The 15,028-nt window shown below is 27.2% G+C and overlaps 5 protein-coding genes across 6 annotated transcripts; 2 read left to right on the plus strand and 3 right to left on the minus strand.

The window, feature by feature from the left end:
• Positions 1-1,144: 1,144 nt before the first annotated feature.
• Positions 1,145-1,847, minus strand: OCT59_012078 (uncharacterized protein; the record flags this gene model as incomplete). The annotated part of the gene is made up of 2 exons (XM_066134214.1): positions 1,145-1,456; positions 1,533-1,847. The coding sequence occupies 2 exons, from the start codon at positions 1,845-1,847 to the stop codon at positions 1,145-1,147; spliced, it is 627 nt and encodes a 208-aa protein (XP_065989501.1).
• A 4,123-nt stretch (positions 1,848-5,970) lies between these two features.
• Positions 5,971-6,737, plus strand: OCT59_012079 (uncharacterized protein; the record flags this gene model as incomplete). The annotated part of the gene is made up of 6 exons (XM_066134215.1): positions 5,971-5,988; positions 6,065-6,100; positions 6,204-6,226; positions 6,367-6,383; positions 6,504-6,624; positions 6,710-6,737. The coding sequence occupies 6 exons, from the start codon at positions 5,971-5,973 to the stop codon at positions 6,735-6,737; spliced, it is 243 nt and encodes an 80-aa protein (XP_065989502.1).
• A 221-nt stretch (positions 6,738-6,958) lies between these two features.
• Positions 6,959-9,520, minus strand: OCT59_012080 (uncharacterized protein; the record flags this gene model as incomplete). Of its 2 annotated transcripts, none has more annotated exons than XM_066134216.1 (1): positions 6,959-9,520. In XM_066134216.1, one exon carries the CDS (start codon positions 9,518-9,520, stop codon positions 6,959-6,961), a length of 2,562 nt encoding a protein of 853 aa, XP_065989503.1. The 2 variants fall into 2 exon arrangements, with proteins under 2 accessions (XP_065989503.1, XP_025164363.2); XM_025323137.2 differs by having other exon boundaries at positions 6,959-7,585.
• A 352-nt stretch (positions 9,521-9,872) lies between these two features.
• On the minus strand, positions 9,873-10,673 carry OCT59_012081 (uncharacterized protein; the record flags this gene model as incomplete). The annotated part of the gene is made up of 1 exon (XM_066134217.1): positions 9,873-10,673. One exon carries the CDS (start codon positions 10,671-10,673, stop codon positions 9,873-9,875), a length of 801 nt encoding a protein of 266 aa, XP_065989504.1.
• A 1,821-nt stretch (positions 10,674-12,494) lies between these two features.
• On the plus strand, positions 12,495-14,112 carry OCT59_012082 (uncharacterized protein; the record flags this gene model as incomplete). The annotated part of the gene is made up of 6 exons (XM_066134218.1): positions 12,495-12,571; positions 12,644-13,052; positions 13,122-13,358; positions 13,428-13,497; positions 13,566-13,825; positions 13,888-14,112. The coding sequence occupies 6 exons, from the start codon at positions 12,495-12,497 to the stop codon at positions 14,110-14,112; spliced, it is 1,278 nt and encodes a 425-aa protein (XP_065989505.1).
• Between the last annotated feature and the right edge of the window lie 916 nt (positions 14,113-15,028).

Below are 15,028 nucleotides of genomic sequence, written 5' to 3' on the forward strand. Positions count from 1 at the left end.
TCTGTACTATAAGTTTATATAATGTATGTTTTATTAGATATAATCATAAAAAATTACAAGTATTTATTAATATATACAGAATACATAAAAGTAAAAAAAAGAAAGAGTAGAGTAACAATATTATTAGAAGTAAAAAGAAGAGAAACAGCTAGTATTAGATATAAAGATAAAAGAAATATTGTTATTATTGTTAGTATTAAAGTAAAAAGAGTTAAAGAAACAGTAAAAGGAGTAAAAGAAACATGGATATTATCGTTAGTATTAAAGTACAAGTAAAAAGAAATAAAGGAAACGTAGATAGTATTGTTAGTATTACGACATAAAGTAACAAAGAGGTAAAAAAAAACGCGTTAATATTAAAATAATTAGTATTAATAAATAAATATTTCTATACCTGCAAAGTAATTGAACAAAAGAATAAAGAAATAAAGAGAAAGAAAAAAATAAACATGTTGTTAGTATTGTTAGTATCGTTAGTATTAAAGTACAAGTAAAAAGGAATAAAGGAAACATGGATATTATTGTTAGTATTACGATACAAAATAACAAAGAGGTAAAAAAAAATGAAAATAATTAGTATTAATAAACAAATATTTCTATACCTGCAAAGCAATAAATTATGAAATATATGTAAATATATTGTATATAATTAAAGAAATAATAGAAAGAAGAGACAAAAAAATTAAAAATATTGAACAAAAGAATAAAGAAATAAGAAACAAAAATAAATAAGACAAAAACGCGTGCATGATTAAATGATTAAATGATTAAATCACATGCAAGGATCAGCCTAATTTGATTGGCTAGAAAATACGATATCGTAAAATTACGGAAATCCGCATTTTAAAAAATCACAGAAATTGTATATGCACAATTACTAAATATTATCCCCTCGTGATAAATTAAAAATTATCAACACAAATTCAACACAAATTTAACAAATTTAACGAAATTTGGCCAAAATTAACAAATTTTTACCAGAATTATCAACACAAATTGAACACAAATTGAACACAAATTTCAGCCACGATTTATTTATGTCACACCCGTGTTGTTAAGAATTAATAACCATTTTATTTATTAAAACTATATTAATTATGGTAAAAAAAATGCTATTACGTGTGATATATATAAAAAATAATATTTATTTCCTATGCAACCCATAATTCTCTAATAAACTATTTACATACCGACCTTCCTCCTCCGTGTTATAAGAGTCAATAGAAAGTATATCATCATCAGCTATGCCATCATTGGCCGCACCATCATTGGCCGCACCATCGTTGGCCGCATCATCGTTAGCCGCACCATCGTTAGGCCTACCATCGTTAGTCACACCATCATCAGCCGCACCTGCTCTATCATCAGCTGCTCTATCACCACCATCATCTACATCATTACCATCATGAGAATCATCGTCCGAATGTGTAAATTTATCCCTATTTTCCAACTTTTGCTAAAAATCAATAAATAAATAAATAAACTGTAATTCAAATAATTCACATTTTGCAAATTGTAAATTAAAAACTTACTAAGTTGTTGATTATCTTCGACTTCATTATACTTTCGCTCATTTGAATGTTTTGATTATTAGGATTTAAGTACGTTTCACATATGCTAATCGCATACGCTATTTGTGTTTTTGAATGATTTTTATTTTCTTTTCGCAACTTATCAATTATCAGCGACATATATGTCGTAGGTTGCCCATCTTTAACCTTTTTAAATAGGTTGTTGTAACATCTTTTCACCTCCGCCTTACTCTTCCATTTCTGAATCTTTGACGGACTAGCCTGAGTGTTAATAGACGGTAATTTATGCCCAGTCGCTTCGAAAACAGAATACATAACGTCTTTAACTCTAGACGTGAACGTCCTCGTATGCTTCTATGTTGTTGTACTAACTATTAAAAAAAAATGTTAGTATGAAATTTAATAAAATTCATAATTGCTTTAACTTACAGTCGGGGCAATTTTTTTTTCGAAAAAAATAATCCATTGATTTTTTTTGAACTGGCGCATAAATTCCAGATTTTCATCTTTTAAATATTTTTTGGTAGCGAATTTGTACTCGTCTTGCGAAGGATAAACAAAATTTTCAAATAAAATTTTCGACACCTTCTTAACGAGCTCCTAATCAAACGAGGTTAGCATTTCAGGTTTACATTAAATAATATTCATCTTTATTACCTTTACATACTCCGGATCTATTGTATTATTATTATTTTTGTTATTATCGTTGAGCTTTTTTTCTATGCTCGAGAGACGGGTTTCGAGATTTTTTTGTCCGGTGATAAGAACTTCAAGCTTAGAAATTATCTGCGAATTGGTTCTTAATAGTTTTTCTATTGTTTTTTTATTAACTTTAACAATAAAATATAATTTAACTATATATTATATAATTTTTTTTATAAAGAATATGATACATATCATGTCATATATACCATCAACGCTATCATCGGATATTCTCACTCGCTTCTTCAGCTTCGCTACCCTCAGTACTACGTTTTGAAAATCTTTCGTTATCGTCAATTCTTCGTTTCGCCGTGCTTTGTAGCTTTAGAATTATGATAATAAATTTGAAACGAAAATATGAGAAAAAGGAGGAAATATATGAGAAAAAAGAGGAAATATATGAGAAAAAGGTGAACTAGAAAATTCGAAAAGGATGAGGAAAAAGGGGGAAATACATGAATCAGAAATTCAGAAAAAGGAGGCAAGCTGTCGTAAGGTAATTTCCGCCATTCTAACTAAAAAGAAAAAAAACTTGCGAAATATTGCGAAAAATGGATGAACTAATGCGAAATATTACGAAAAATGAATGTACTAATGCAAAAATTTTGCATCGTGATATTACGAAAAAATATTGTAACACTTTCATAAGAGAACTTTAAAAAAAACTCTCGTAAAAGCACATAGTACAATCGAAATATTAATCAAATCTAATTTATAAAAAAATAACATGTTACACATGTTGGGGCTTTTATGCATGGAAAAAAAAGTTGCAGCCAGTGAACTCATTTGGCTGATCAGATTGATAGTGATCTTGGCCGCTTATAACCTGATTATCGCATAAATTTGTGGCCGATCATCCGTCCATTATTGTAAAAGCGATTTGCCGTGTTAAGCCAATAAATTTGCGGCTGATTATCAGATGATTAGCCGATTGAATAAGCCATCCGAATTCTTACAGCCCGTTACAGCAAATTCAAAATATGCGAAACACTCAGCACTTTTGCTGTCGATTCACTTGGCAGGTTGCCGGCAAATTGAAATAGTAAATAAAATAATAAACAATATTTATATGGTACATCATAGACTTGTTACATTTATTTTTAGATTTGCCAATCCACGAACTCGGCAAGTTCCCGACAGCAAAATTGCTGAGTGTTTCGCATATTTTAAATTTTGCTATAATGCGTAAAATTGCGAATGATTCCGCGATATTAGCCACCAGATTCTTACAGCCAGTTCCATTCATTAATGCGTAAATTTGCGTAGTCGTGTCTATTCAAATAACTCAATCAATTGTAATCCATTCAATTAATTCATTAAATTTTTACAATGAATTTGCAATATAATTTTATTAGCACACATAATCTCATATAAATTAAATAGTGAATTGATACTTTTCATTAAATTTGACGCGTTAATTTAGTAACATGAGTTTCAAATGCCCCCTTTGTATGCGAATATTCAGTCAACGCTTTGCATATACTCAACACGCCCAAAAATGCTTAAAAAATGTAGAAGTAGAAGTAGAAGATGATGATGATAATAATGATAGTGAAAAATATAGCAGTGAAATGGATACAGAAGTAATCTAAGTAGTGAATATGAAAATGATAAAGTTGAGGTAATTATGTTATTCCAGATTATTCTTTTTAAAGAAAAAGCTCAATAATTATGTTATTCCAGATTATTCTTTTTAAAGAAAAAGCTCAAATTATACTAACTCATTTTGGTTTATAATTTTAGGTGGATGATGATAATAATGTACAAAATATGTCATTTGACAGTATTGGAAGTGCAATATCAGAGATGAGCCTTGAAGATAGTAACTTTGAAAATATATTAGATTCATCTGAAGAGCCTGAAATTTTTGAAGAACCCAAAAATCTTAATACCAAAACTTGCACAGAATTTCCTAATGATGCTTATAAAGATCTAATGTTATTAGTAACGAAATATAAAATAAACAATAAAGGTGGTAATGAAATAATACGTTTTTTTAATAAACATTCAAATCTTACAGAATCACCATTACCAAAAAATATTGAACAGGGACGAGCATTTATGAATAATATGCAGTTTTCTAATTTAGAATTTAGTAAAGTTCTTATAACAAAACATAAGGATAAAGATTATTTTCTTTATTATCAAAACTTAATACAGTGCATCAAAAATATCTTAACTGTTCCTGACATAACACAAAATTTTGCGCTATCTTACGAAAACTATGAGGTAAATAGTAAATATTAGTTAATTCAATAATTTAAATAATATTTATTTTAATTTATTTATATTATTTTATAGTATAATAGAGAAAGTATTTACAGTGAACAAAACACTGGAAAATGGTGGAAAACTACGCAAGAATCCTTACCTACTGGTTCCAAATTATTATCAATTATTTTATATTCTGATGCAACAACTACAGATACATTAGGAAAAAGTCAATTGCATCCAATATCAATCGCTGCGCATGTAATATGTAAATCATTTCTATATTAACGAAAATTTGTGTAACCGTAATTGAGTTACTTCATTTTATGATTTAACGTCAATTTTAATATACTACGCCCATACTGATTAAGTAATTTGGTAGATCATCATGTGATCTACTAATTTTACAAAATAAATTTCCTTTTTTCGCAATTTTTTTTTTTTGCATTTACAAGAAATTCGTCTTAAAAAAACGCGTTTTTTTGAGATCCTTTTAAAAATAAGAAAGAAAATACGGTTTTAGCAACTGAAATATATGTAATTTTACGAGAAAAAAAAAGATTTTCTAAGCTTGTAATATTGGTTGCTCGGACAGTTTTTGCGTAAAATGCAAAAAATCGAATTTTCACTATAAAAAGAAGCTTTTTCAAAAAGAGTGTATACATTTATCTTTATTAATTATCACTATATTCTTGTATATACAACTCTTTTTAATATATAATTGTTAAATTTAATAGTACTTTCGGTCTATATTTATTACTAATTTTCTTTTCTTATTTTTTTAGTCATTATACTCAGTTTGGTTTTTCTGTTAAGGAAAAGGAATAACAGTAAGCATTTTATTTAAACTACCGATTTATCTTTTTTTACTTATAGGTTAACAATAGTTAAATTGTATTAATTTTGTAGTCTACGGTTCGTTTTGAAGAGTCTAGTGATAGTAAAAGTAAGTTCTTGTATTTTCTTTCATTTCGTCTCCTAATTCGTTTCATTCGTATTTTATTTTTTTTTCTTATTCATTCCATTAGTTGAGTTAAACCTTTTTGCTTTTTTTATATTAATTTTTCGTCTTCTTTCTCATTAGGCTACTGTATCAGTTCGAAATGGGAGTTCATGGATCGGAGTGATCTATAATAAGACAAAGGATAAATAAAAAAAATTAAATAAACGAAATAAAAGAAAAAATATCCTTTTATTTTTCGTTCTTATTTTTTATTTTTTAGGCTACAATCTGGGTCGAGACAGTGGTTCATGATCGGGTGAGTTCAATACCTTTTATTTTTTATTTTTTTTTCTTTAATTTTTAATTCGTCTACTTACTTTTGGATTTTTTTTTTATTTTAGGCTACAATTTAGTTCGGAATGGTGGTTCACAATCAAAGTTAATTTAAGACATATTCACTTTCTGGGAATTAATGAATCAAAAAGAATATAAAAAAAAATTGATTGAGTGAAGAAGGAAAAACGGATAAAAATTCTTGAACTAACGAGACGGACAGCATATTTTGGGTCGGTCCTGATTGAAATGGCGGTTACGATCAAGGTGAGTTCATTATATTTATTCATTTATTTTAATTTTTTGTCTACTTTCTCACTTTCGTTCTTTCTCTTTATTTTAGGTTATAGTTATGATGGAAATGGTGGTTCATGATCGGGTGAGCTCAATACCTTTTATCTTGAATTTTTTTCATTTAATTTACTTACTTTTCATTTTTCTTTTCATCTTCCTCTTTCTTATTTTGTTTTTTTTTATTTTAGGCTATGATTAATGGTGGTTCTGAGTTTAAGACATATTCACTTTCTGCGAACTAATGAATCAAAAAGAATATTAAAAAAAATTGATTGGGTGAAGAAGGAAAACGAATAGAAATTTCTTGAGCTAACGAGACGAACGGCATATTTTAGGCGGTCCTAATTGAAGTGGCGGTTATGGTCAAGGTGAGTTTAAAACATACTTTTCTTGATTCTTTTTTTCTCTTTTGTTTTTCGTTTTTTATTTATTCATTTATTTTAATTTTTTGTCTACTTTCTCACTTTCGTTCTTTCTCTTTATTTTAGGTAATAGTTATGATGGAAATGGCAGTTCATGCACCGGAAGTAATATACCCTGGTTATTTTATGTCGAATCTTCATCCGTTTTCGTTAAAATCAGAAATTCCGTGGGAATTACAACTAAAATGTAAATCTTATTTAAACTTTTTACATCTTTTTCCTTTTTATTTCTTTTACTTACTTTCGTTTTGTTTTTTCGTCCTTACTTTCAGAATGCGAAAATTGATGGATCAGGACTAAGCTGTAATGTGAAATATTTTGACTGTTGACTATTTATCATAGTGCTCAACTTGAAATCTTACTAGCAACTAGTAATAATAGATTTATGTGATTCTTTATGGTAGTGAAAGATGAAAAGTGACGTTATTTTATTTAATTTATTTAATTACCTGTTATTTTATAAAAAATTTAATTGATATAAATAAAGTATTTATTTAATTATTTTACTAAAAAAAACTCAATTAACTATTTTTTTTTTGTGCATATCCCCATGCAGCCTTAACTTTCTTCTTTGTCCAATAATTTGGTGATAATTCTAAAAGTGAATCTAACACCTTTTCAATTTCTTCATTGCTAGGCTTTGGACTTTTAAAATAAGGCTTCAAAATAGACTTTTCTTCTTCTGTTGTTACATGCCGTGGTTTTTTGGGTTTTGCAGTAGTGGTGGTTGTGGTTGTGGTTGTGGTTGTGGTTGTGGTGGTAATGGCAGTGGATGATCCTGCTTCAGACTGAGGTGGACATTTTTTAGATGTACGCTCAGCATTTTTTATATCTTTTGTTTTAGTTATAACTACTTCTTTGGCTCTTCTTCCTTTTGTATTAATGGGATCAATTCTCAATACCTCTTGCCTGTAAATTTGCTTAAGTCTTTCTTTTCCTTTATCATAACATGAAAAGAGTTTGGTATAACCACTATCAGTTAATTCTATGCAATTTTGAAATAAAGGATGATTTGTTGGATTTGATGATTCAAATGCAACTAATAAAGAATTAACAAGAGCCCAAAATAATTCACGTCTTCCATTAACTGCTCGATCTTTTTTAGATACTGCTATATCACCTATAAATTCATTGAAAAGTAAATCCATTCTTTCTCGTTCTGCTTGAATGGCTTTTATCTGTCTTTTAAGATTCTCATCATTATAAACATTTCCTGTAATATTTTCTTTTATAAATTTAACGCCAAAAGTTTCAAGTGCCTCATCAAATGCATAAAAATGCCCTTCACGATTAATATTAACTGAAGGAGCAAATTCTAAAAGTGTACGAAGTTTAGGATATTTGGCTAATATTGCAAGATAATTTACTGTTGATTTCATATAATTCATTTTTCCAGCTGAAGGAAATAAAGGAGCAAAAGCAGCAAGACATTGAATTTGAAGTAAAGAATTTCCAGTACGAATTCCTACTCTATGTCCCTTCCAATAACTTCCCCATTCAAAAAAATAATACCAAACTTTTAATAGATTATTATTATTATTTAATATATTTTTAAAGGAAAGATTATTTTTCTTTGCATAAATGTTTAATGTACAACCAACTGCCCCCCATAGTAAATCAAGAACACGACAAGTTGATCTATAATCTACAACTTGTTCTAACTTATCTAAAAATTTGACTCCAAGAAAAGCAGCAAAATTATAAATTCCATAACTTGAAAAAATAACTAATAATACACTACACATGTCTTTACTAGTATGCCACTGGCCTAATAAGGGGCAAATTTTTGGATTACTTAAATGATATCGCATTACTCGTCGAAAAATTGCTTCATCACAACATACATTAATACTTTCATCATTATTAATATTTAAATCAACAAAATATTGATCACATGCTTTTGCAATATCATTATCATTATTTGGATTTCCACCTGCTTCCAAAATAACTACATTTGCAGGTGGTAATGAATTTCCAGTATTATATATTTCTATAATTTTTTTGTTAATAATTTCTATATCAAAATTTTGATTCCAACTTAATATATTTTCATTATTTAATTCCCATAAAAAAAAATTTTCAATAATTTTTCCAAAATTTTGTATTATTTCACTTGCATCTTGATTCTGTCCAAAAATAAAAGTATTTTCTGATAATTCAACTAAATTATTAGAAATTGATGATAATTCAATAGGAAGAACAAATTGAAAAAGAAGGCGTAATGTTGCATGTGTAGATAATCGTGTGACATCATAAATATTACCCCATGCAAAAGAATTTTGCTTAAAATCAATATTATCAATTACACATATATTCCAAATTTTTGATCCAGTAATTATTCGAGATTGAGGATTTGATGTTAACATTCGAATATTTTCTAATTTTCTTTCATGAGAAATAGAATGTGATATAACGCTTACAGATTCAAGTACTTGATGTAAAGATGAAAGAAGTCGTGGTTTTCGACATAAACTTGCTAATGATCGTGTAAGCCAAAAAGATGTATTAGTAAATCCCATCGTTAATATTATTGAACTAAGCATAGTACTTATTTTTTGAACTTTTTTTTGATTTACTTCTTTAGGTATATATTCTTTTTTTCTTGATTTAGCAACTACATTTGCCATTTGGCATCGATTAAATAGTAATTTTTCAACTATTTCACTAAAAAGATTGTATAATTCAATAGGAATTGCATTTTGGTATTCATTTAATGATTGTGGATTTTCTAAAAGCATTTTATTATTATGTAAAAGCTGACGATTTTTTAAAAGAAATTCAGCCAAATTGTTTCCAAATAAATAACAATTTTTAGAATTTAATTGGATAAAATCTTTGTTTAATTTAATATTATATAATTTAAAAATTAATTTAATTGCAAAAAGACTAGGAATTTTTGAAATCTTAGGAGTAGGTGATGATATATTTTTTTCTTGTGATGAATTATCTGTATTATTATTAGATGATTTTTGTAAAATTAAATTTGAATCTAATTGTTGAAGAGCAGGTGTAATTGTGGCTAAAACTTTTTCTTGAAATTCTAAATCCCTTTCATGAGCTATTTGTAAAATCCAGTTAGCCATTAATTCTAATGATGTAGTTATTTCACCCAAATGAATTTTTGTTTCATCACAATGTAAAGATTTATAACCTCTTCCTGGTTTAATATATATCACTCGGTAAAAAACGGTCTATCCTACACATATCCTACACATATCTTACATATATCAAGTACTAGAAAATCATACACAAATAATACACATATCATACACATATCGGGTACTTATATATATAGTATACCTATCAGGTACCTGATATATGTATGATATATATATTAGTACCCGATATGTATATGATATGTGTATTATTTGTGTATGATTTTCTACATTTTAAGTACCCAATATGTGTAAGATATGTGTAGGATGAATCATTTTTTTACCAGTGTATATGACCACCATACTCTTCATAACATTTACAACATATATATCGTGTTTTATCATATTTATTATCATCAGAATTAGTTGGCATTATTATTGGTTCAAGTTTTTTTAATACATTGCATCCTTTTTGACAAATGCAAGCTAATCTAATTTCATTGCCTAATACTTTCCATGAATGTTCTTTGCAAAACTTTCCACGACTAAAAAAATAATAATTTTTTTCACAAAATCTACATTTACGAAAATGAATTAAACTTTGATTTACGTCTTTATCTTCTTTTGCACCTTCTTTATGAAGTTTATTTTGATCAAATAAAAAATGTGTATAACAAACACCAAGTTTATCCAAATTTTTTCCAGCTTGAAGAACTGCATCATTATCCAATTGCCAAGTACCTATTAACTGCCACAATCCTCGTAATTTAATATTTGAATTACATTTTTGTAATTTTCCATCAATTACATCCACAATTGCACAATTTAATAAGTCTTTATGATTGATTTGTTCAATATTCAGCTCAACATTAATACTAGTATTAGCTGTAGTTTCTGATTTATTAGTATCATAATCATTTGCTTCATCTTCAAAATCATTATTTACTGAACTATCACTATTATTATCTAATGCTCTTTTCATTGCTAAATGAAAAGCATTTTCATTGTTTTGTATAAAATTAAAATCTTCCTCATAATCAGCAATATTATCAAAAAAGTCATCAACTGAATTTTCTGGATTTATATTTAAGTCATCATTATCATACCTGTCTTTAAAGCTAAAAGTATTGGTTGAAAACATTAAAATAAATTTAACTGTAATAATTAATAAAAAAAAATCAAATATAATTTTTTATATTAATAAACAAAAAAAAATTGTCATATTGGTAAATGTAACTAAAAAATTATATGCAATACTTACTTTATAAATAAAATAAATAAAAAAATTAGTTTTTTTAATTTTTTATACCTTTTTATACTTCTTTTACGCTCCTCCTGCACTTCTTTGCACTTTTTTACGCTTCTCTGCACTTCTTTATGCACCTCTACACTTCTTTGCACTTCTTTTGCATCCTTTTACACTTCTTTTACGTTCCTTTGCCTTCTTTCTACGTCCCTTTGCCTTCTTTTTACGTCCTTTTGCCTTCTTTTTACGTCCCTTTGCCTTCTTTTACGTCCCTTTGCCTTCTTTTTACGTCCCTTTGCCTTCTTTCTACGTCCCTTTGCCTTCTTTTTACGTCCCTTTACACTTCTTTTACTCTTTTTGCACTTTTTTTACGTCCTTTTGCCTTCTTTTACGTCCCTTTACACTTCTTTTACGTCCCTTTACACTTCTTTTACGTCCCTTTGCACTTCTTTTACGTCCCTTTGCACTTCTTTTACGTTCCTTTGTACTTCTTTTACGTTCTTTTGCACTTCTTTTACGTTTCTTTGCACTTCTTTTACGTTTCTTTGTACTTCTTTTATGTCCCTTTACACTTCTTTACAATCTTTTTGCACTTCTTTTTATGTTTCTTTACACTTTTTTATACTCTTTTGCTTTTTTTTCACTTCTTTATACTTGTACGTTCTTTTAAAAAAAAAAATTTGTAATTAGTAATTAAAGTATAAAAAATTTCAAAATAAAATACACAATTACCTTTTAACTTGCTCTATTTATCGTATATAAAAAATTTTAAAAAACTTTTTTTAAGTTAAATAAATTTCTAACAGTTAATAAAATTAAAAAAAAATGAGTTATTTTACTACAAAAAATTTTAAAATACTTTATTTAGTTATAATTTGAAGTTTTAAATTACTTACTGTATTTAACATGCAAAATATCTCTCACTTTTCTTTATTTTTTACAAAAAAATACACCAACTTCAAGTTGAGATCCACCTCAAAAAACAAAAGTTATTTGAAAAATTTTTTCGATATACTCTTAAAAGCCGTTAATAAGTATTATTTTATATATTTAGTTTAAGGGGTTATATTATTTAAATGTTGTGTTACATTTGACCTGTATTTTTTCGATTTTAACCAAATTTAGGCTGGCATTATAAAATTGGTCAGAATTAAGAAGATTTTGGCCAGAATTAAGAATTCGAAGATCATCAATTTAACCAATTAGAATAATTTTAGCCGATTTTGATCTACATACATATACTATATATTTAATGACTATGTCGCACTATAATTTTTAATATGACTATCATAATAAAAAAAATTTGCCCCCTAATTTTATTACATGCGCAGTGATTGATATATATTTCATTAGGCAATATCCCAATATGGCGTCGTAATAAACAGGATGCAAAGCAACTTTTGGGATATTTACCAATTTTAGAAGCTGCAAATAAAGATCTGGTTCGTGATACCTTTCATAAATCTTTACGTCATTTACTAGAACCAATTATTTTATTAAAAGATGGTATAGACCTTTTTATAAATAATGAAAATACCTGGTTTTATCCTAGAGTTTCAACTATTATTGCAGATTGGCCAGAAGCCGCAAGTTTTTGTTTAGTTTATAAATCCTCCAATTCAAGCCTTCCATGTCACTCCTGTTTAATTAAAAGGGACAATCTTGCAAATATAAACTTATCGGTTAATGATGTAATACTAAGAACTCGCTGATGAAATGCGTAAATATTTTGAAAATGATACACAAAAATCTGTTTGCATAGAATCTGTACCTAATTTTTTTTGGGATTTGCCGTAAGTATGCAAAAGTAGAAATAATTATAATAACATATATATATATTAATTATAAATATTTATATTATCAAGGAATATAAATATCTACTTGGCTACTGTTCCTGACAGAATGCATCATTTAGATTTGGGTTTATTTCGTTATCAAATTATCTTCACGTGCGATATCTTAAAATTGCAACATGTTAATGGTAATAAATTAGTTGAAGAAGTAGATCGCCGTCTAGCAGCAATTTCACGTTTTCCCGCCATTAAAATTTTTTCCAATGGACTGCAGTCAATTGCAAGATTAACTGCTAATGAATATCGAAGTTTGATGAAAGTCATGATATTTGTTATTGATAATTTATATGATGAAAATAATAACGAAGTAGATAATTTTGTAAATAATGATGATCTTGTGAAATTGTACGAATATTGGAATGAAATGTATATTTTAAGTAGATATGAAGAATTTAGTGAAAGTGACTTGGAGAAATTTAATGTATGTATTAAAATTTTAGTAAAATTGAAAATTTAAATTAAATAAATTAAATTAACATTTAAATTTTAGGATGCAATACATAGATGGGCGCGGATGTTTGTCAAGGCTTTTAAATTTGTTTCTCCTTCCAATTTGAAGTTGCCTAAATTGCATTCATGGGTTTATCACATTATTGACTCAATACGATCTTATGGCGCAATAAATGGCTATACCACAGAAACTTACGAAAGTCTCTACAAATATTTCGTTAAAATACCCTACCGAATTAGCAATAAAAAAGATGTCGAACCTCAGCTTTTACGAACTGTAAGTATTTGGAAATTTATTTATTGTATATATTTATTATATAACTTAAAATGGAAATTAAATTAATAGATAAAACGTCAAGCAATATCTATTAGAATGTCTCAACATTCAGTGAATCCGGCAAAAACACCTCGCACTTGTAAATTTTCTGCAAGACTCTTTGATTTCTCTTTACAAGATGCAAATACATTTTTTAATGAAAAAAAGATTCCGTAGACAATAAAATGCAGACCGGTTTTGCTAGATTTATAAGTTGTCTGGATTCATATCTAGATTTACTTGATGGGTTCACAATTATTGGTGAAACCCGAATAAACATATACGGATCAGTAACACTGGAAAATGGTGCCATAATGCGTGTCACAAACAGGTATCATAATAAAGTATGGTTTAGCGACATAGCTATTTCAATGGATTCTGAAGAATCAAATGATTATATATCAGACAAAGGACTTTGTTATGGACAGGTATTTTTCCAATTTATGTAATAATTTATTATAAAGTATTAATAAATATTTATTATTTATAGGCCTTATTGTTAGCAGAAGTATTAACAGACCCACCGCTAAATCTCGCATTAATTCAATGGTACGATTTTAAATCTAAAAGGAACCCATATTTATATGGATGTCTTTACTTAAAATTGATAGAATTATATAACTTTGTAGCTATAGAGTCTATACATGGTGTCGTTCACATAGTACCCCGATTTGATAAACAAAATGAATATTTCGTAAATAAATATATTTTTTAGTCACTTGATATAGGAGTTTTGATTTATTTTAATAAAATTATATCCTTAAAGAATTTATGGTCACGTTTCCCATATCATAAATAAAATGCAGATTTATTTATTTAATTATTAACAACACAGGTGTGACATAAATAAATCGTGACTGAAATTTGTATTCAATTTGTGTTCAATTTGTGTTGATAATTCTGGTAAAAAATTATTAATTTTGGCCAAATTTCGTTAAATTTGTTAAATTTGTGTTGAGTTTGTGTTGAATTTGTGTTGCGTAATTTTTTATTTATCACAAGGGATGATATTTAGTAATTGCATGTACGATGTACAAGATTTTTTTTTATGATTTTTTTAAGAAATGTACGCAAAATATTTAATCAGAATATAATTGTTTTATTTTTAAATATGATATATTGATGATTTTTTTTTAAAAAAAAAATTGATTTTTTTAAAATTCAATAGAATGTGCTAATAATAAATTGGTTTATTTTTAAATATAATATATTGATATTTATATTTAAATAACCAAAACATGTACATGATTTTTAATTATTTTTAATTGAAATCAAACTAAGATTTTTTTTTAAAAAAAAATTAAAATAAATTAAGTGATTTATATTTATATTTAGAATCATGATATTTATATTTAGATAATCCATATCCGCATGAGATTTAATTAATATGTTTAATGATGAAAAGTCTAATAAATTAAATTTTAATTGAAACGAGAAATAAAATCAAACCAAAGAGGTATTGTTTAAATTTTATTTAAAGTGACATTTTACGACTTTCTTTCAAATTTTTACTCATCCCAAAATCAAATTATAAAAATCAAATCTAATCTGATAATGCCTCGCCACACACGTCGTCGTTCCCACTATAACGTCCATTGGAACTGGGCTATGATAGACGAACTTGTTGACAT

This window comes from Rhizophagus irregularis, chromosome 2 (assembly GCF_026210795.1).
Source record: "Rhizophagus irregularis chromosome 2, complete sequence".
NCBI classification, from domain to species: Eukaryota; Fungi; Glomeromycota; class Glomeromycetes; order Glomerales; family Glomeraceae; genus Rhizophagus; species Rhizophagus irregularis.